Source organism: Heloderma suspectum, chromosome 9 (genome assembly GCF_057233095.1).
Source record: "Heloderma suspectum isolate Gila_16-S chromosome 9, 16-S_ref, whole genome shotgun sequence".
In the NCBI taxonomy this organism is placed as follows: Eukaryota; Metazoa; Chordata; class Lepidosauria; order Squamata; family Helodermatidae; genus Heloderma; species Heloderma suspectum.
In genome coordinates this window covers 39,935,476-39,958,503 of record NC_139466.1, presented here as the reverse complement: position 1 = coordinate 39,958,503, position 23,028 = coordinate 39,935,476, and the positions used below count along the sequence as shown (strand labels likewise).

General features: G+C 45.6%; 1 protein-coding gene across 1 annotated transcript in view; it reads right to left on the bottom strand.

The window, feature by feature from the left end:
• Positions 1-342: 342 nt before the first annotated feature.
• Positions 343-23,028, bottom strand: part of LOC146338631 (vascular endothelial growth factor receptor kdr-like) — a 292,764-nt gene continuing 270,078 nt past the window's right edge. The window contains exons 29-30 of the mRNA XM_084814171.1: positions 18,151-18,251; positions 343-5,991 (exon numbers count right to left, since the gene is read on the bottom strand). Coding sequence (XP_084670297.1) covers positions 5,793-5,991; positions 18,151-18,251 — 300 coding nt within the window. The 3' untranslated portion in view covers positions 343-5,792. The remainder of the gene's footprint in view (positions 5,992-18,150; positions 18,252-23,028) is intronic.

The following is a 23,028-nucleotide window of genomic DNA, read 5'->3' as shown; positions in this document are numbered from 1 at the left end:
TATCATATTGAAGTAAATGCGGAGGATGGGGCACACAGCACCAGAAGCACAGAGAACCTGAATTAAAGAAACCAAATGGAGTAAAAGTAGTCTCAGAAAATCCGGGTTTGCCACCATAAATCTCTGGGGTGGCTGCAGATTGGTGGCAGATGATGCCGTGGCCAATGACCTCACAGTGCTACCAATTTGCAGCAAATCCCCCGTGAGGACATCCCCCAGGCTTTTTAACTGGAGATAATTGATTCAAGCCAGAGTTGGATACATTTACAAGAGACTTGCTACTCTGCTGCTTGAGGTGCGGCACAAAGAAGAACAGACAGCACAAAGGAGGCTTAGACTGTATAAATATAGAATCCTTTTAATTTATGTTTTGGTTAATAATTAGAATACAATTTTGACTACATAAAGAGCGCAGGCTTTTTCAGTGCATACATTCCTCAGACAGACAGGGAGCGGTCTCACCATAGATTCCAATCCATAGTATTTGAAGTAGAATGGGTCATGTGCTTGTTTAATTTTTCTTAATCACCTAATTATTGGGCTTACAGGCTTTTGTTAATGGCATTGATAATGCAGATTCACAGGGAAAATAGCAAAATGGTACAATGGGATCATCTGCTCAGTGTATTATCCAGATAGCCTCCCCATAGCCAAGGCCTACCCACCATCCCTTTGGAACGCTGTACCATAAGACTGGTGCAGACCAATGAGGGGACTGGGGCACAGTGCAGCAACCAAAGGGACCTCAGGCTGGTATGTCTAGTGTAATGGCATGTTGTAGTGCTCCTTCACCAAGAACATCAAGCTCTAATGACAGCCAAAGCCTTACTCAACAAGGATTTAAAAAACAGCTGTAAAGCCAAGAACCAAGGCAAAAAAGTCCACTTCACAAATATATTGTTCCTGATACATTTTGAGATGTGTCTGTTTATCGAAGGAAACGCCTCCCTTGTTTCTAAAACGTCCTAAAAAAAAGCTACTCGGGACTACCTCACACAAGATCTTTCTTGGGCAGATCTCTCTTGGGTGAGTCAGATTCAGAAGTGAGGAAGTCCTCAACAGCTTTTTTGGAGGTTTTAGAAGCAAGTGAAGTATTTCCCTTGATAAAAAGTCACCTCCTGAAACATGTCAGGAACAAAATATTGGTGCAAAGCCCTACTCAGCCCTTTTGCTCAGAGTTTTTCTGATTGCACCAGTAAAACTATTACATTAAATTTGACAGGGGTAAGCTTTCCTGACTCCTTAAGCTAACAGCAAGATTTTTCAAAGAGTTTAAGTATATCTGGACAGTACAGACCATAGGATGTGATTCTGGGCAATCACAGATGGGACTGAAGGATAGCTGTTGAACTGAGAGTCTGATGATCACTTCTGCCATTCTCCCCCGCATTTTATTTTAAGCAACTGTTCTGTAAATCACAATCTTGCCACCCGTGTCAGCAGCCAAAGTATTTTTAATACTAAACCTGATACTTTTTGGCTAGAGATGTTTCAGTGAGTTGAAGGCTGTGTGATGGAAGTGTCATTTCCAGGGATGTGCATATTGGCATCTTCCTTTCCCAGTGTCATCTTTGGCCAAATGTGTTCGGCATGTGTTTGACAGAGAAGCAGGATGAAAGTGCACACCATGGTAATGGTGCCTCCATCTGATGCACCTTCAGCTTCGTGTAGCCCGGATTCCCCCGACCCGGGCCCCTCCAGATGTGTTGGACTACAACTCCCATCACTCTCAGCCAGCATGGTCATTGGCTGTGGATGAATGACAGTTCTAGTCCAACACATCCGTAGGGCACCGCCTTGGGGAAGGCTGTTTTAGCCTCTCTCTTAAACAAAAGGCAGGAGACAAAATGGAGAGGGACTAGAAATAAAGCAACCGTTTCAGCTTCACAGAAGTGGAGAATACGGATATGCAATTACAGCAGGACAAAGAATACATTTTTTAAAAATTGGCCCAATATATGAGTGGGTTATGGATATGAACAAATGCCTTTTCTGAAATGATTGTGTATGTCATGAAGGGAGGTAACCCGCAGAAAATGGAGAGGGCAGAACTCTCTTTGATGATGCTAATGTAGGATTGCTAAAGAAGGGAGGGAGGGAGGGAGACAGAGAGAGAGAGAGAGAGAGAGAGAGAGAGAGAGAGAGAGAGAGAGAATCATTTGAAACAGAGGCAGATCTGTAGTGATTAATATTTGAGATTAATCAGGATGCAAAGGCAGGTAGCAGAGTGCCCTCTGAAGTCACAAAGAATTCCCTGAGTAGCATTAAAAACAACAACAATCCGAAATACACTCCTTTGGGCAAAACTGGCTCCTCGTTTGTCCAGCAACTGAGATCAGCCTTATGTGAGAACAAAGGCAGCAATGTCTCTCTCATCCTTTCACCTGTCCTGCCCTGCAAGATTCACGTGGCTCCTTGTTTTCTAAAAGAAGCCCAAGTAGCATTAAACCAAAACATTAAAGAAACACCCAAGTGTCCAAATGCCCAGCCCAGGGGACATTTGGCTCAAGCAGCAATAAGAATGGAGTTGGAAGGGGGATTCTTGTAAACTGGAGCCTGGCCTGCAAGCCTGAGTGACATCTGTCTCAGCTCTTGCGTCAGGGTCTTTCCTGCTCTTTTGTACTTGAAAAGCATTATAAACATTGCCACATAAATGAGCATCTATACTGACTGCTTCTACTAAGTAAACGCTATGAGCACAAACCAGCCAAAGTCAGGCATGTTCAAAATCCCATATGGGAGCGGTACTGGAAATGCTTACCTCGCCGAACAGTACAATCCTACATACGTCTACATAAAACTACGCCCCACTGAGCTCAGTGGGACTTACTACCATATAAGTATGTATAGGATTGCAGCCAAAAGGGCTGGACTTTATATATCAACTTAAAACACAATAATTAAATTAAGGGGCAGGGGAAAGGTAAGGTCACAAGGAATATTAGTAAATAAAATACAAGTAATACATGTCCATTTTCAGGCAGTAATTCTGCTGGTTAAAAAAACACACAAAAAACCAAAAAGGAGATCTATCAGTGAAGCCATGCAGAAATGCTTAGCAGTGGGTCTAGGGGAGTGACTTTGGCTTTGGGAAGATACTACACAATTTCCCCAAAGACCCAGTTCTATATCAAGAGAAAATGCCCCAGAGACCTCTCCAGGCTTCTGATCCAGCAGTGCGGAGCTATGCAACCTGTTCGAGAGGAGATTCCATCACAGGCCCCTTTAGGGACTGTTCTTACCCTTTGCATGCATGAGGAGAGACTGGGGCACAGCAGGCAACAGGGCTTGCTGCAAAACACGGGATGGGGTTTTCAACCTAGCAAAAAGAAGCCTGGGGCAGAGGCAATCTGTTGGGGCTCTACGTTGGGTGCTGGGAAAACCTGACTCTCATGCTCCAAGGTATCTTTCCCTTTCTTTCTCCCTTTCTTACTTTTTCCAATCAGCTGCTAAATTTAAGGACATAACACACACACACGCGCACACATGAAATAAACTCTCTTGCTACGCTAGTTTCTGCATGCCTGAGCAATAGTCTTACTGGGAAAGCTTAATATTCCTCTGCAGATCCTGAAACTCATTTTCAGGGGACCCTGTTAGAGGATTCTGTGTTCATCAGAGGTTTGGTTCCAGGACTGGGACTTGAAGCAAACAGGTTAGGGCACATTTGCTGTGCCCTGCAGGGACTGGGGGAAAGAGCCTCAATATAGCTTGGGTCATGGAAAGCAGGAACCCAGATCGCCATACCATCCTGTAGACGGCAGGTGTGACTTGGTTCATCTGGGCGGATCGGTGCAGCCAGGTATATCTTTCCACATCTCTCCAGTAATGTTCAAACTCAGTACTCATGTGGAATAAGCGTATTGTGTGGCATGGAGCCATGCGAGCACCACCGGCCCTGCACACCATAACACCTGCAGTTATGTTCCCAATGAGAACTGGATTCACTGGAGTGGTGCAGGGGAAAGCCAGAGAGACGTGGCAAGCACACCACTCTAGAAACAGACACAGTGACTCTCACAGTCGTGGGGTGGTGCAGGTCCCCTGGGGAGTTGAGAAGCCGACGCACCCCTTTCAAAGGAGTAGCCACCAAGTGGAAGGCGCCATAATCTCCACAGCACTCATATAAAGCCAAAGAACACCTATGACCAGCAGGAAGATTTTGGTTAAGAAATGCAACATGGTGGCTGGAATACAGAAACAACCATGAATGGCTGCCTCAGTCCTCTCTGGATGGAGAAGAACCACCACCAGCCACCCAACCCTGGCCCTACACCCTGAAGAGAAGTTTGATCTGCTGAAATCAGCAGATGAAGCTTTTCACAGCAGGGAGTTAATCCACTCATTACCTCCTATCAACTGCTAACTGCTGCAGATCAAACAGTTGTTGTAGGTATTGCTACAGGGGCTGTTTCAAAAGTTGTCAACCCTCTCCCCACATTTTTCTTCATCCTTTTAATTCTTTAGCCATGCACAATAACAGCTGCTGGGTTTTCAGGCAACTGGCTAATTAGCATGGTATAAATATTTCCAATTTTCTTTCGTATGTGAGAAAGCATAGGTTTCTACACATGTGGCTTTTAATACACCCCCCTCCTCCCACCACCCCATTGCTGCCAATCTTCTTGGGGCGTTAGCTTTCATAAGCAAAGTTTTCTACACATACCCATTTTCACAAATTAAAGAGTAAGGCACAGGATCAGAACAAATTCACATGGAAAGCATCTCAGAACACTAAAGCAGGAGTGAATTATACAGAATTTTCACTAATCTTATGAATAAATTATTTGCAAGCTAAGTGCTTTTATAGCTAACCTGTTTGTTGTATCTGTACTGTTTACTTAAGCAGCGATAAACACGTAACATACATTTCTACATGGTTAATTAAGGCTCAATGGACATTAGAAGGAATGTTCCTGTTGCTCATTAAGACAGAATATTCATTTGGGGGGACTGTTATCTCAGAAGCCCTAACAAAATCCAAATGACCATTCTTTCCAAGCCCCATTTAAGAGGCTTTTGATTCACAGTTTCATGGGATCTTAGCTTTGCCTTCCTATCCCAGCACAACACCCAGGGCATCTTTTTAAATTTCCCCCCAGCATCATTCTATCTACCTAATATCACTACACTATCACTTCCACCTTGCATCCACAAGGAGAAAAATGTCTTGATTGTCAATGTGCATTTCGCAGCCTCACTTTGCAGGGAAGTCAATTGTGCGTGAGTATGAATTGCAATCCAATGTTGGTTGTGTGTGTGGTCTAGCAGATATAAATCCAGTGCTGCAATCAATCTGATTTTCATTAATCAGTAAAAACAATCCTCCACACAAATGAATAAAAAACCCCAAATCTTCTTTAGACCTGAAACTGTGAGGGCAGTAATCCCTGAAGAATAAACCCTGGTCCTCAGAAATGAATTTACAGTGGCAGTTGGTTCTGAGCAACATATGAGGACCATACTGTGTTTGTCACAAAGCTTTCAGAGAGGTCCCTACAGAATGAAGATGTGATGTGTGCAACAGCAGATTTAAAAAAAAATAAACCTGCTGTGTGGAAAGTTAGGAAAGCCAAATTGGCTGGAATACACCCTTCAGACAGCTGCTCTTACAAGGATGTCCATTTGCACTGGGGGTTAGACACCAAAGACAGATTGGACCAGGGCACTTGTGGGACTTATCCTCTCTTTTTAACACGAGTTCTTTTAAGCAGGCAGTACAAATGGGAAGCCTGAGGAGAGAATACTGTGCGGTCGGAGATGCAAACAAGGATGGGTCGTCCCAGGGCCAGTTACACTGGAGGAGCAGAGTACTGGATCACAGAGTTGTAGTCAGGAGGTGGGCTGTGGCATTCCAGGTTCGGGTCCATGGGCAGAAGGACAGACTCTTCCAGGGGGTCTTCCTCCACCTGGACTGCTGACCGGTACTTCACTGTCTCCCGTCCGTTCTCTGACAACACCGACTCTTTGCTCTTGCTGATGGCTTTTCTCCTGCGGGTGGGAAAAAACCAAGAACAAAAGGTTTGGTCAACAGCTGCTGGCGGACAGACGGCTCTTTCGCTTATAGGCAGGCGGCAGACCAAGAACCCAGGGCGGCCGGCTGATGGAAACTAAGCCTGCCTCAATCAGCTGCCCTCCAAATGTGTTGGACTACTACACTCACCGTCCCCACCCAGCTTGATGGCACATCTGGAGGACACCAGGTTGGGGAAGGCTGGTTGGTTGATAGCTGGAAATCTCTCTGACCTGGTTCGCAGGACATGGCCGGCTCACTGTGGGTTATGTGACTGTGCCATGTGCGTGCCGTGTGTGCGAGGCCACAGTTCTCAATATGCGACCTGAGACCTGAGACTGGGGCCATCGGGGGTTGCACCATGTCGTGCAAACCCAGCCATCGTGGGTTAGTTGAGGATTAATCATGACTGTCTACCTCAATTAGTAATAGGGTTACATGAGGGTGTTAGTAATAGGGTTACTAAGGATTAGTAATACTTAGTAGTCCTTAGTAGTGGGGACTTGTCCTGTTAGTAGTACTTAGGGTTAGTAGTAGGGTTAGTTGAGGGTTAATCATAACTGCTTACCTCAGTTAATTGTAGGGTCACATGATGGTTGTTTAACCCTCGAATAACCCGTGATGGCTGGGTTCATACGACATAGCACAATCCCCCTTTGGGGGTTGCATATTCAGAATGGTGGATACACACCCAGGATGCACCACAGCTTATTGTGGGTGAAATAATGACCCACAATGAGCTGGCTGTGTGGTGTGAACCAGGTTTCTGTATTTCAAATGTGATGCTCATAAGTTTGGAGAAGGTGATGCTTCTTCTCACCCTGCAGCTAAGGGGAGGGTGCCAGGGCGCGCGCACGTGTGTGTGTGTGAAAGTATACAGCCATCTTCCCCAACATGGTGCCCTCTAGATGTGTGAGACTGCAATTCACATACTCCCCAATGACCATGCTGGCTGGGGGTGATGGGAGTTGCAGTCCAACAATCTGGATGGCACTAGGTTGGGGAAGGCTGTTTAACCGTTTGGAAGGGAGAGGAAGGGTGTGAGGTCATCTTGAGGGCTCGCAGCTTCTCTTTAAGGCTCTGATTTCTGGACGGGGCTCTGCTGCCTTACAGTAGTGCCTGCTCTTCACCTCCACTGATGCTCTGCTTCCATACTTGCAGACAAGGTAGTATCACGGAGACACAGTCTCCAGGGTGATCCCTCATCCAAAGCAAACCAATCCGAAGTAATGCTCCCGCGGAACTTGTTGCCGCTCAGAAAAGCAGGGAACATGCAACAGTATAACACAGACTTGGCCCTTATGACATGGAATGTGTCTCCCCCAAGTGCAGTGTCAGACTAGGTTCAGATCCCTGCTCAGCCATGAAGATGCTTGGGTGCACTTGGACAGTCACTGTCTTTCAGCTTAACCTACCCCACCGCATTGAGAATGTGAGGATAAGGGGGGGGGGACCACGTAGGATGCCCAGAGGAAGGGTGGAATATACCTCTCATAAATAAATAGGGCTGGGTCCAGCGATCTGCCCATGCAAGGTGTCTTTCCTGCCCCCTCGTCTCAGCAGCAGCCCCTCAAACACCTTCCACCCACCCTGTTCCATGACAAATTTCTGGACTGAACCCATAATAAATGTGCCCCACCAGTTTCTACTGTCTGACCCACATCTGCTCTCACACCCCAGAGTTCTGCAGAAGAGCCAGGGGTGTGTTATGCTCAGTTCACCCAGGGCATGGGCCCACCCTGTTGGGTCTCAACGTTGTCTCACGTGAGCTGAGAGCTGGCAATGTAATGGGGACGATGCCTCCTTGGGCAAGTCCTGCAGTGGCATCTTTTCAGCTGGAACTCATTTGGTCGCAAGTCTTGTAGGCCCCTTCCAACCCTGCTATTCTATGATTCTATGATTGCTTGCATAAATTTTATTCTTGAAAAATCTGTGATAATAGCAGATGTCCACGTGCTTTTAAATTCCATCCCTGCGATGTGGGGATTAACAGAGGGACATCAAAAGTGGATTCTTACAGCCCTTACAGTTGCAAAGAGACTTGGAGCCTTTCTACAGGAAGCATTTATTATGCACTCGTGAGTCCTCACTCACGGTAGTTTGTGAGTGCTTTATATGATATCGTCATCCTCCAGAGCCTCTCCTGTGCTTTGCAACCATTACAGCAGGGTTTTTTTTTCTAACAAGGAAAGTCTGGTATTTTCTTTGAATTTCATTATAGAGCTCTCCTGTATTTGCACAATTCTGCTATACAACAGTGCCATCTAGTGGGTGAATAATGAAACATATGGAAAGGCAGAGAAAGAACTCCCCTGGAAAAAAATACGTGTAAAAGAGACCATCTTTAATCCCGCAAACAATCTGGAAGCAGAACCCTCAGTAAAGTGGTGGGTTAAAAGCCTTATGCACAAAAGCCTTATGCACAAAAGCCCTTATCCTTGAAGCTTGGAAGGAAAAACACCCACCACCTATCATTCAATGGAGTGAAGGTTTCACTACTTTTGCTACATTTGAGTGTATCTCCTGCAACCGTCAAAGCTGAATGGATGCTTATTTAGAGATATGGAGTGCTTATATTAATGTATGGAATTGAAACGGAAGTGCCCCCACATTTGTGTAATCCCCCACACACCTTTTTCCTTTTCCCCCTTTCCTAAATCAAGGGGGATGTTGATTACTGTGTATTGGTATGTCTTACGATATGATTTTTCCCTTCCCTTCCTGTTGTTGTTGTGTTGCAAATAAAAAATATTTTTTTAGTGAGCTGACAGCATGGCAGGGGCCCTCCATATCCTTTGAACTACAGTTCCCATCATCCCAACCCACATGGTCATTGGCTTGGGATGATGGGAACTGTAGTGCAACACATCTGGTGGGCAGCAGGTTGGGGAAGGGTGGCCTATGACATGAGGTCCCATGACAGGCTGGGGAGGTGCTGCCGCCAAATTACAACTACAACCAAGTCCTTGGTTTCTCCATGATCTCCTGTGCATAGTGGCCATTTTAACCTCTCTAACACCCAGAGTAACCTGGAAGTCCTGTCTGGAGGCAAAGGAATGGTCTGTTTGCTCCTTTTTATGTCTATGCCTAGAACACAGTTTGCAAACTAAGGTGAGAGAAACATTAGAGGAGCGTAGCAAAATTCAGATGGGGCACAACAGATATACAAATACATAAGGTCTTTCCTGGGTTTAGATCCTGGGTTTAGAAACGTCTGCTGCCAAGATGGATCCTTGTTTGTGTGTCTGGGGATCTGCACCAGTATCTTTGCATGCAACTGTCTGCTTCCCCATCACCCTTTATGCTCTAAAGACTCTAGTTGGTCTTCCCTACAGGCTAGGTGACATTCAACCTGTTCTGGAGAGGGCTGCACTATCCCCTAAAGGATCAGGTTCGTAGTTTGGGGGTGCTCTTGGACCCAGAACTTGAGGCACAGGTGAATGCAGTGGCATGGAGCACTTTTTATCAGCTTAGGCTGGTATACCAACTACGCCCTTATCTGGACAGAGATAGCCTTGCTACAGTTATCCATGCTCTGATAACTTCTCGTCTGGATTACTGCAATGCATTATACGTGGGGCTGCCTTTGAAAATGGTCCAGAAAGTTCAGCTGGTCCAAAATAGGGCAGCAAGATTGTTAACAGGGACTGGCCAATGAGCTCATATTATGCCAGTACTTTTCCAGCTGCCCTGGCTGCCAGTCCATTTCTGGCCCCGATTCAAAGTATTCAAAGCCCTCAATGGCTTGGGGCCAGGTTATGTGAAGGATCGCCTCCTCCCATATGCACCTTCCCTGACCTTAAGATCATCTTCAGAGGCCCTTCTCTGTGAGCCCCTGCCAAAGGAAGTGAGGCAGGTGGCTACTAGAAGGAGGCGATCCTTCACATAACCTGGTTTCTGCTGTGGCACCCCGGCTGTGAAATGAGCTCCCTAGTGAGGTTCGCCTGGCACCTACGTACATTGTATTCCTTCCAGCACCAGGTGAAGACCTTTTTGTTTTCCCAGGCATTTTAGCATTTTAGCTTTCTAGTCTTTTAGCTTTGCTGTTTTAAATCTGTATTTTAAATCTCTGCATTGCTGCTAGGTTTTATTCTGGTTTTACTCTGGTTGTACTGTTATATTGTGGTTTTAATGTTTTTATATTTTATATTGTTTTACTGTGTGCTTTTTGGTTTTAATTTTTGTGAACCACCCAGGGAGCTTCAGCTATTGGGCAATATAGAAAATACAGCCCATCTACTCTCCCCCCTTGTATTACTGGCCACCATAAATTCTTGTGAGCTGACTCCATAGCTCAGTTGGCTTTTTAATTTAGTAGACATTACGTTGGTCAATAGAGAGGGGGAGGAACACGAAAAATATCTGTGTAACTTGGCTCTTGGCCTGTGTGATGCTTGCAGTGCCAGATAAAAGAACTGTTATTAAGATTTAGTCTGGCCACACAGTGAGACCCTCAGAGCCATGTCAGCTCTCAGCAAGCAGGTGGGAGCTTCTGTGACTGTCCCACCCCAGCCACCACATCGAATCTGGGAATGATGGCATCAGTCAGCAAATGTTTAAAGAGAGCTTCTTAAACAATGACATTTAATATTTGCTTCCAAGTCAGAGGGATGACAAGCTTGGTCGGAAGCAAGTTCTGTGACTAACCATCTCTGGCAGATTTGAAATGCAATTATCTTCCCAGAAAACACTCCTTTCACCCAAGACGTGTTCCATGAAATTAAAACAGTCTTGCAGCCGTTCTTGTCTTCCTTTTTAACATTCTGTATTTACTGGCATTTCATTCATTCTGTTCTCCCCTTGCTCAGCAGCTGACCCAACGCTGAGATGCTCTGCGTGTTTCTCACAAAATCCCCCCCACCCCCAAGTCCTGGCTGTCTCTTTGGACAAAAGGGGCTGCATCTGTTTGCCCAATGGGAAGGTGCCATAGCCAAGCGATAGAGCCAATGCTTTGCATGCGAAAGATCCCAGGTTCAATTTCCAACATCTCCAGGTAGATCTGGAAAAGACCCCTGCCTGAGACTTTGCCACTCACTTTGGACAATACTGAGCTAGATGGCATGGCTCAGTAGTACTTCCTCTGCTCCTAATGTTCTGCTTGATGGTCTCAAAAAAAGCAGGACTCAGTACAGCAAGGCTATGGACTGGGATGCACATTGAGGGGGCACATATAATGAGGTGCCTGCAGTGTGTCTATTGCACCTTGTCAAGCTCATGAGAACATGAGGAGGGCCCTATGGCTGGATTAGACCAAGGGTCCATCTAGTCCAGCATTCTGCTCACACAGTGGCCAACCAGCTGTCAACCAGGAACCCACAAGCAGGCATGAGTGCAACTGGTACTGGAGCTCCAGGCAATCTGGTTCCAGGACCCAGGAGAGCTAGCTGTCAGTCCAAATGGGCCAGGAGAAGAAGTGTGACCCCAGTGGGCTAGAGGGAAGTCCATAGTCAAAGCCAGTCAGGGTCAGGATCCAAAGCATCCATTGGGGAAAGAGCAGCAGGGTCTTTGGCAACCTCATTTCACACCAGAGACACATTGCTCGGACTGAGGAGCGAGCTCTGTGATCGGGACTTTCTAGGGGTTAGTCCTCAGGGTCAGCTGAGCGCTCAGTCAGGGGGTGCACTTGAAGCATGGGGCTCAATCATCTGAGCCAGTGGTGCAGGAAGGAAAGTGCTGGAGCTCCAGTTTGGGGGGGGGGGCTTACACAGAAACACCACTGGAAAGGACGTGGAAGCTTCAGAGATGGGCAGTGTGGAAGCACAAAGAATGCAGGACTCAAAGCCCCCTAGGTGGACTACTTGCTCTTCTTCCTCCCCCAAGGCTCTCTCCACCCCCACGCCGACACTGGGATAGCTTTGGCAACAAGGCACCTTCAAGCTCCCCAGCAAGCTTGCCTGGGATTGCAGCCTTAATAGCGCTCCTCGGTCATTAAAAATGCTGTATGCAATGCAACACACACTCCCTTGAAGGAAGACATCCCGACCAACTTGCTATTTTGCAGCAAGTAATACCTTGTGCCTGAGTCCTTTAGTACTTGCAATAAGTGAGCTGCAGGGGCTTGTAATGGGTTTTACAGATGTTTAATGAGTCTTTTTTTTTTTTTTTTTTTTGCAGAGTAACAGATTTTAAGGTCCTTCTTTGGTTTTGATAATGGTTAAGAGTTTGAACTGGAATTCAAATAATTGCTTTTTTCAACATCTGCTTTGTGGGACAAACAATAGGAGGGAGAAGGGATGTAAAGGTTCAGGGACTCTTAATCTGTGCAAAATGCTAGAAAGCAGTGGTGTACACATCGAAAGCTATAGCGATATTACGGCATGCCGGTTGGATGGCCTCTGTTGATTTCAGCCGGCTTTCATGCTGGGATCCCAGGATTAATGTGTGGCATTCAATGAGCACCTACCTGGATTCCCAGAGAAACTTGGCTAACTTTAAAAAGACAACAAAGAGAGCTGCTGTGCACCTGGTCAGACTATCTGTCCATCTAACCCAGTGTTGCCTAACCTGATTGGCAGCAGCTCTCAGTAGAGAAGGGTCTTTTCACGTCACCTGTTATTTGATCCTTTTAACTGGAGATTGATCCCATGGCCCCCTGAGTGCAAAGCAGGTACCCTACCACTAAAATCTGGTCCTGAAGGCAAGCTACTTAGCTGGTATTCTACTGAGGCAATGGATGTTTCAGACCACTAGTTAAAGCTTCATCTCAATGGCTACCATCTGGCCCCTCACATGTTAAATTGGGACAGGAAGGCCTGCCGGTGTTGAGTAGAGGGTAACACAGTTGGATTTCACTAGACGAAATCCTCAGCTAAATGCTCTGAATACTGACAGAGACTGAAACACCTCAGCTGAGCCCCACTCAGAGAATATCTTAATCCTTAGCTTACATTTGTGGGCCTGATTATTTCTGAGCTTTTTCAAGGAGGAATTTAAAACACCACAACCAAGATGGCACCTCCATGCTACAAAATGAAACCAGAGTAGGGTGACTATTTATGGATTGCCCAAAAAGAAGAAATGCATCACCAAAAAAAAAGAAGGCAGAAGAGGAAGTGATCTGCATAACATGGGCAGATGTTAATTTATATATATATATATATATATATATATATGCAAATTTAGAAATAATTATTATAATTTGAATAGGTTATACAGTGCATCTCACCATAGCGTGGAAGGCTGTGATCAGGTGGCCTGTGTGCCTGTCTGTTCAGTCTGCTGTCCAGGTGCTAACTCTTGATGGGCAACAGTTCTGATGGTTCTTTGGGCTTCTCCACACAGAGGCTTTTTATCCCGCGATTTGACCGGGGCTTCTGCTTCTGGATTCTTTGTGGGATTAAGATCAACCCTTTACATGCGCTTCCCTTCCCACCTTCATCTGTGAGTTCTGTATATTTCATTATACAGACACTAGATGGCACTGTTGTTATAGCACCACTTCCTCTTTACACAGCCAAATTCAAACTGATTCAAACTGGTTCTTTTTATTAGTTCATTATTTCCATTTCAAAGTAAGCTGCGGAAATGGTCAGAAACCATGGGAGAGGTGCTGGAGGTTGACGATGTCATGTAAAGAACCTGCAAACATCTGTGAGTAACCAAACTCAATCACAGGATGAAAGCCCCATGTGGAGAAGCCCCTTCTCTTTAAACTGGAATCAGATAGGACAGCTCTTTAAACAGAGGACTGTCCTCTGTAAAAGAGGACACCTGGCCACCAGTCCTGTTCAGGCTTTCTGTCCATGCCTATACTGTATGTATGACCAGGGGAGCAGCACTGCATCCACTCCCTCCCTCCACCCTGAAAAGTCAGCTGAAAAGGGCTTACTTTTCATGGGAGAGAGATTCGCCTCCCTCCTGCCCCCTTGATGTGTTCAATATTTTGGGGAGGGGGGAGATTTGAGCAGGGCCTACATCCCACACATGTTCAGTGCATTCCCTCGGATGCTGCACACTCTCTTTTTCTCTTTGGCTTCTTAGCACCCAACACAGCAAACTGTTGTTGCTTCTCCAACAGGATTCTGAGTCCCAGAGTTTTATATTTGTCTTCCCTAAACTCTTGACATAAGCGTTCCACACTTGAGTGTAGCCAATTCTCTCCCCTTTCAACTCAGGGAAGAAAGCAAATGCAAGACAAACAAACAGCTTGATCTTGGGTGGGGTGTGGGGTTTGGGAAGAGGGTTGAGAGCCTCCAGAGCTGTCCTGGTTTGGAAGACACACTAAGCCTTTCAGAGGTTTTGTGCAGGGGAAAGAGGACTGTTTGTAACAGGTCCAGAATAAATGTTTTTGATAAAGGGAGAGATATCATTAACAAGGGTGACATTTTCCTTCCCCACTAGCCTCAGCAAGCCACTTGGAGAAGAGCTTGATCTCCAGAGCTGTTTTTCCAAGGTTGTGGGCAGATGCAAAGCTTAATTTTTGCCAGGGCTTAACTCAACATCTGTTTTCAATGCCAGGGATCAGTCCTATCATCTGTGAGGTAAAATTTAGGCCTGCCATGTTTAGGCAACTTAACTGGCTGGTTTAATTGATTAAGGGCACAATCCTATGTGTGTTTAGACAGAAAATAGTCCTACAATTCCCAGCATTCCCCAGCCAGCTGTGTTTCAATCACATGAAGTACTAGTTCCCCTCTACTCAGCACTGGTTAGGCCTCATCTGGAGTATTGTGTCCAGTTCTGGGCACCACACTTTAAGAAGGATGCAGACAAGCTGGAGAGGGTTCAGAGGAGGGCAACAAAGATGATCAGGGGACTGGAAACAAAACCCCATGAGGAGAGACTGAAAGAACTGGGCATGTTTAGCCTGGAGAAGAGAAGACTGAGGGGAGATATGATAGCGCTCTTCAAGTATTTGAAAGGTTGTCACAGAGAGGACAGCCAGGATCTCTTCTCGATCATCCCAGAATGCAGGACACGGAATAATGGGCTCAATTTACAGGAAGCTGGATTCTGGCTGGACATCAAGAAAAGCTTCCTGACTGTATGAGCAATATGACCATGGAACCAATGACCTAGGGAGATAGTGGGCTCTCCCACACTGGAGGCATTCAAGATGAAGCTAGACAGCCATCTGTCAGGGATGCCCTGACTTGGATTCCTGCATTGAGCAGGGGTTGGACTCGATGGTCTTATAGGCCCCTTCCAACCCTACTATTCTACGATTCTATGACTTTTTTCTGTCTAAACACACATAGGATTGTGCCCTAAGGCTGCAAGCCTATTCACACTTACATGGGAGGATAATGCTACTAGTCAGGATGGCTGTATATTACCTCCAGGATAAGAGGCAATGTGGCTTTGCAGACCAGGTGCTAGGGAACATGAGTAGGGGGATTCAGCATCACTCACGTCCTGCTTAATGGCTTCCCCATGATATCTGCATGGCCACTGTGTGAACAAAATGCTGGACTAGACGAGCCTTTGGCCTGGTCCAGCATGGCTCTTCTTATGTTCTTATGGGAATTAGTCCCATTGATATCAGTGGGATTTACTTCTGAGCAGACTTGCATAGGATTGTACAGCATAAAAATTTGTATTGGCTAAAAAGGTGCTGTCAAGTATTCTAGAACACCAGCAGAGGCACCGGTGTGAGAAAGGACACATTGGACACACATGGACTTTTTGTTTGTTTGTTTGAAAATAGATTCCCGAATGGCATAAATTCCCTGGTAACAGCTCCTGCTCATGGTTGCTGCTCAAAAATTCCACTTTGGTGTCCAAAGCTGTTGACACTTCACTTTCTATGTATCTGACAGCATGGAAGCTATTGGAAAAACAACCTTAGCAAAGAACACATTGCATCAAAGCCTAACTTAGTGGCAGACCAGGGTGGATCTCTAGGCCAAATTTGACTTGAGGTTAAACGTGTTTTTGCATTTAACCTGAATTTTTAAAAAAATGCAAATAGAAGTCTCTTTGGGGGTGGGGGTTGATAATGATCAAGATTACAACATGTGGGGAGGTTTTTTTAAAACCTTTCTTTCCCTGCTGCAGTCCAGATGAAAGCTGGCCCTCCAAAGCTGATGTTTGCCTTGGGAGGACAGTTCCCATTCTCACTCTCCCAGCCGCAGAACTGCTCGTCAAAAATTCCTGCCCAGCTACATATGAGCATGAACTCATTACACATAATTATCAAGCTGCTCCCCCCACCCCAACCCACCCCCCTGCACACCTATGAGTGCAGGACACTGCTGCATGAGCAAGTCCTATGATACCAGGCAAAGGGCAGTGCTATGTAAAATGTTTGTAGTCCAGTGGTGGCCTTGTAGGATCTACAATGTTTTTTACTCTACCAACTGGAGTCACCTGAAAAATAGTGGAGTGGAGAAGGGAGTTGATATGCTTAAAGATCAGGGTGCCTTTTTGTTTTCAGTACCAGAACTGAGTTCACAGTTCTATTACACAAAAAATCCACTCCTGATTTTCTTCATTTTGGCAGCCTAGTTTACAGAGACAAGAGCCTTAGGGCACAATCCTATGCATGTTTAGACAGCAATAAGTCTTACAAAGCTGGCTGGGGAATGCTGGGAGTTGTAGGACTTATTGCTGTCTAAACATGCATAGGATTGTGCCCTTGTTGTTACCATTGTCAAACAATTGGGAGTCAGAAACTTTTGCTGATCTTCCACAAATCACCCAGAGAGCTCCAGGTAGATCCCAATCTATCTCCTTCCCACCCCACTTACAGTCAGTAACTGGCTATCAGCTGTAAGCCATGTAGCATGGGCTGGACCCTGTGGTTTCCCTCAAGAGCCAGGAATGGAATATTGCCTTTTATACCACATTACAGTGAATGTTATTAATTTGAAATCTACCTTTATTAGGGCCAACCAAAGTGTCACAAAATAGTGAGCAAGTCGTGTGAAATTTGGTGACTGTTGACAAGTATATATGAATGTTGACAATACCAGCTGAATTCTGCAAACATCCCCAGACTGAGAGATACATTGCTGAATGTTGATATTCACTAATCTAGGCCCAAAAATAATTTAATGACAGTCACTGTAATATATAAAAATTGCAGGTTCTGGCCCAGTAGAAACAAATCCAAAAGCAACCACCCCATTTTATTTTTACTGCACATCTAGCCTAAGAGTTATGGGGAACGTGAAAGCCGGCACACTACTTTGAAATGTCCTAAGAAAATGTTTTGGGGCACAATCCTATGCATGTTTAGACAGAGAAAAAGGCCTAAAATTCCCAGCATGCCCCAGTCAACTAGGCTGGTTGGGGCACGCTGGGAGTTGTAGGCCTTTTTTCTGTCTAAACATACATAGGATTGTGCCTTTAGAATATTATTGCTACTGTAACATATATATACATGTGTGATGGCTGCAGAAGAATTCTGTGACCTGGTTCACACATAACGTTAACCCATGGTTTATTCATCCCATGGGTTGTTGAATTCTGGGTTGTTGTGAGGTGTGAACATGGCTGTGCTAACAAACCATGGTTTGTTAACCACAGATAATCCAGAAAGAAAATCCATGTTTTGTTGTTGGGTTGTGAACTCTGGGTTGTTTAAACCATGGGTTGTTGTTGTGAACTATGAATTGTTCCTGCATTGTTTTGCCTCACTACAGAGGCAGTGGGCAACACTGGTAAAACCCCCACCCCCCAGCTGCTCTACATGTCAGTACTGCAGAGCCGTGAAGGCATTTGGGATACAGGGAGAGAGTGGGTGAAGGAGGAAGAGGGAAGCAAACAACCAGGGATTGAGAAAACAAACCATGGTTTGTTCGATTGTCTCCCAGGCAGGCAAACCATGGGTTAAATAAACCATGGCTTAGCGTTATGTGCGAACCAGGTCTGTGTCTGCAGCCCACACTCTAGCTCTATTCACACCTTACTTGCATGTAGGGCAATCATGTGTAGAAGAAAGATCAGGGCAAGCAAGCATGGCCCCACTCCTCCTTCTGCACGTGGCTGCTGTACACACAAGTAATGTGTGAATATAGCTTGTGTTTCATCAGCTAAGAATAGCTGTGTGTTCTATGACTGAGCTGGGTTACTTGATGATTTGAATCAGCATGACTGACTCCATGGCGGACCCTCTACTCTAAAACCAGTTCTTGAACTTAGCGTATGAGAGGATGTCAGTATCAACCAATATGGGCCCATCCAGGGGTACTTACGCTAGAGCCATAATCCCATAGGGCCAGGAGCGGATTTCCAGCCTCTTCCGGCTTTTGATTTCATCCAAAGTCAGCACCATCCCACTATCCGACTCGCTTTCCTGAAGAAGGGGATGGGGTGTGGGGAGAAAAACCCAAGTGTGTCAACAGTCTTCTAATTAAAACAGGAGAGCTGTGTGGCTTCTTCAAGCTCATACAACCTCAAAGAAGTGTGGGACTGATAGCGAATGCAGCCTGGCAAGGGTAGAAAACACAGAAAGAAGTGGAGCCAAGGTGCTGACTCCGACAATACCAGCTCTTCCTTGCTGCAAATTCTTCTAAATTGTGTTTTTACAAGGCCACAAGGTTCCTCCCCTGTAGCAAACATGGCACCATCAGAACCACAGAAGGCTTTTTTGGCTCTGTTTAATGAGTGTCCATTAAGCGCATGGTGTAGGACGGACCTGTTGTAGAGTGTGAAGGCCAAAGCAGACATGATGCCATGATTAGCATCTCTGGCTTGTTTTTTGTTTTTACCAATCAGCAGCCCTGTGTAGCTGCTTTGGGGAAGCATTTTTGTGCCATTCTCCAGTGTGACCCCTTCCTGCCACAAGCGGTTATGGGCTCCCCAGAGGAAAACATACACGTACATACAGTGACCTCTCTAATCTTAAAAGCAGCTGCATGGGGCTGCTAGTTATTAGTAAAAAAGAAATGAACTGGGAGATCCTGGTCATTTCTCAGTTTGCCTGAAGTCCTTTTGTTTAAAGCCAGAGGCTCTCCTTGATCCAAGCACTGCACTTAGCGATGCTACAGCACGCCCTCTGGATGGCCAGGATCTCTCGGATGATTTCAGAGAAATCTCTGCTGGTTCTCATTTGGGGATTTGAGCCGTAAGCCCACCAGTGGCCCCACATACGTGTGACTGGGGAGGCATCCCATGGCAAGAAAGCGGGGTGGGGAGCTAGATTCAAGTGCTTATGTGGAGAAGACATTTATTCTGCATCACAGAAGTTAAGAAGATGGATCCATCACACGGGCGGAGAATTCCACATCAATCCCAGTTCTTTCCCCATCGGGCGTCATTGCAGGACTGGGGCGTTCTCTTTAGATGGCTGTCCTCATCGCATTATTTTTCATTTCTTCCCTTCTCACTGCGGTGATGATGCCGCTCAGAGGCGTTGCCACCTTTCCGCGAAAAAGCATTGCACGCGCATGGGGTGTAGCGGCAGCTCCTCCCCGGTCCCTGCCCCTCTCCCTCCCCTGGCACGTTGCTGGTGGATGGGGACTGACATGCAGACAGTCCCCCCCCCAATCTCCCTGGCCCCCCCGCCTCCCCATTCAGTGTGTGTGTTTTTTTTTACAATCTTTGCCTTTTACTCAGCCCTTTACTCACTGGGAATGCACAGCAGGGGGGCATCCCAGAAGGTCGGAAGGCTGGCACGCTGCTCTGCCGACCTGCTGCCTTGTTCAGAACGCTGCAGGCCAAGAATGGCAAGGACCCAAAGTGGTGCAGGCCCGGGAAGGCAACACACCCCACAGCCCATCGTCACCGCCTTCACCATTACGACCGCACCCCCAACACCCGCCCACAGCCGCCAATGCACAGTGGTTCATTTGCACTAGGGGAGGGAATGGCGCTCCATTTGCACATATTTGGAAAAATACCACATTTTTTCCGTTTGAGGAAAACACGGGATAGGTGGGCGGAAACGGTGGGATGACTGGATGATGACGATGTCATGTAATGGACCCGCACAATTCAGTGAGTGGCTAATCATTAATGTGCAATAAACTGGAGGTGTAGAGATGCCCCTAGTCTGGTGAGAACCCTGCCCATTCTCTGCTTTAAATGCGAGGATAATCTTGGCAGATAAATGGTTTAACCACTCAGATCTTAGGCTGAGCCACCTGGCTTGCATCTGTCTCTAGTTTCATTTAATGCCGCTGCTCTGCAGTTAGCTTGTAAATTATTCCCTCTGTCAGTTTTATGAAGAAAATGCTTAAAAACAAAAAACAAAAATGGGAAAGTTTAAAAATCCAAAGAAAATTAATGTACACAGATGGGTGGGCTAAGTCTATAAAAAGTGGAGATGACTTTATCGTTTCCCTTCTTTCTTCGGCTTTCCCACATTTTAAACTCTGGATGCACAACATAAGATAAGGATCTCTCTTTTGCATGTTTGGCCATTTAGAAACCCATTATGGGAGATTATATATACTGGGTAACTGGACTCTATGGACAGAGGTTTATTAGTGTCTCCTCCATTTATTTGACTTATGACATACTCTTTGACTTATGACATACTCTTCCAGGCTTTAGGAGGAACAACGTCTGTGGCCAGCAGCAGACTTTGGAAATTTGGCAAGATTAGATTATATTATCATCATGTTAAGTTTACTGGTTATAAATATGGCATGTTTTGAGAGGTTTTAATTTTTTATACATCCTCTACAGTTGCCTTGAAAAAGCGTCTGTGTTTGGGATGCACCAGCGATTGGAATCGTCTTGGCATGATTCTACAAATAAGCACGTTTTCCGGCACGTAAGGTTTTTTTTTCCTGCATTTGCCAATGTCCAGAGGCCACCAAAAAGCCAGTTCATGCTCTGCACAAGGAGCTTCTGACCTTCCTAGGGAGGCATGCACAAAGTAAAAAAATCCCTCCCATCCCACACAGTTTCTATGCATGCTGGAGCATTGTGTGTGTGTGTCTATGTCAGTGTGATCTCTCACTTTGTGCTGGATGCTGCACAAGTCTCTAAGTCCTCTGTGATCCCCCAGAACAAAGTGAGAGACTGACCCCGGAGATCCTGAGATGGCTGCGATGAAGGTGGATACTTTAAAAAAACAATTTTATTAGAAATTATCAATACATTAAAACCCCAATAAAAATATAACTAGACATTCTATGGACCTATGACACATCACTAGAATCATTATGAATTAATAGAGGGCAAATGACAGCTAATAGGCACATTATGCATATGCGGATATATTTACAACAGATACATTTCTAAATCCTGATAAGGTAGGAACATAGGAAGCTGCCTTATACTGACGCCACTGGTCCATCTAGTTCAGTATTTACACCGATTGGCCCAAGTGAATGAAGAGACGAAGTCTCAGGGTGTGTGTGTGTGTGTGTGTGTGTGTGTGTTGGGCTACTTCAGAGAATGAATGAATTATATAGTTGTATTCAAAGTAGCCCTATTTTGGCTCTGTACCATATATTCGGGCTGTTTTCAGGGATTAATATTTCTAAACAAAAATGCTATCAGAGATCTCTGAGAAGTCAGGACCAGTTGCAGAATTCATCTTGGAGACAAACTTTTGTCTTAGTTGCATATGCATTGTTTTTTTTTTAAATTAATTTATTATTATTTAGCTGTTCCCCAAAACCTGTTATGCCACCTTCTTATATTTTGTGGCCATTCTTCCCTCCTTTTAAGTTTCCTTGTGCCTTTCACAGCTGTATAGCTAGCACAAATCAGCAGACAAACTTTTCCCCACCACTGAACCTCTGTGCCAGGAAAACCTTCACCTGCTCTTTTCAATTTGTTATCCAGCTGTTAAAGGCATTGGTGGCAGAGAGGGTTCAAAGTAAGCTGGAATTAGACACTACAGAGAACGCACCACTACCATTGAAAACAGGAGCCATGTGTCCTCTCCTTCTCTGTTACATTTGGTAATCCAAAATATGTGATGTTGACATCATTATGTTTCCCCACCTCTGCTCTGCCCCACTTCAGTGGCTGCCACTTGCAGGGAAGATGTGGAGAAACACAAAGCACAAGGACATCACATTTTGGTATTACTAGACGTTACTGAGGAGAAGAGGAAAACAAGAGGTGGGGCTGCCATGTTTGGTGGCAGGCATGCAGCCTCTATAACATCTTGCGGACAACCACTCAGTGTTCTATCCAAAGAGCACTACTGACTTTGGGAGTCTTCCTCTTGACTTTACTGAGTTCTGTGTCAGGCCTCTTTTCTCTTAAGGACAATCTAATCTGGTGAATATTAAAAATAACACAAGCACAGGGAGAGAAGGGTCTAATCCTACACTTTGAACCTTCTTGGGTAGCTCTTTGAAATAAGGACATTGAATTATTTTGCGCCAATCCTCATGTTACAACACTGAGTGGACTGCCTGAGGGTTATGCTTGGCAAGATTCCCATAACAATTCAGAGTTCATTAGCAGCAGCCATTGTTTAAAAGTGTCACCTTTATCTAAAAGAAAAGAGAGGCATCACCATACAAGGAAAGGAAAGGTTCCTCCTGTGCAAGCACCGGGTCATTACTGACCCCTAGAGGGATGCCGCTTACGCTGGCGTTTTCATGGCAGACTATGGTGGGGTGGTTTGCCATGGCCTTCCCCAGTCGTGCCCCCAGCAAGCTGGGTACTCATTTTACCGACCTCGGAAGGATGGAGGGCTGAGTCGACCTGAGCTGGCTACCCGAGACCCAGCTTCTGCTGGGATTGAACTCAGGGCATGGGGAGAGTTTCGGTTGCAATACTGCCGCCTACCACTCTGCGCCACACCATGCAAGCATTTCAGTAAAACCAGTCTCCCTTTATGAAGAGGCTTGCAGAGTAGAGCACGAAAAGATAGATGCCAGCTGATGGGAAGCAATACGAGCTCGCTTTAAGAAAATAGTAATATCTGTGATTGTGGAACCCAAATAACAGAGTCAAAGAAATGCAAGAGTCATCCATCTCAAGGATGGCCAACTGGCTGGCTCACTCCCCGCAACCCCACAAGCTATGTCAACAGGCCATTGACAGCCCTACAAGTTTTTAATTTCAGTGTGCTATAGTGCCCAGAGTTTTACTGTGGCAAAAATTAAAAGGAAAAATTAGCTGCTTCTAAAAATTTGTCTTATCTCCTTAGATAGCCA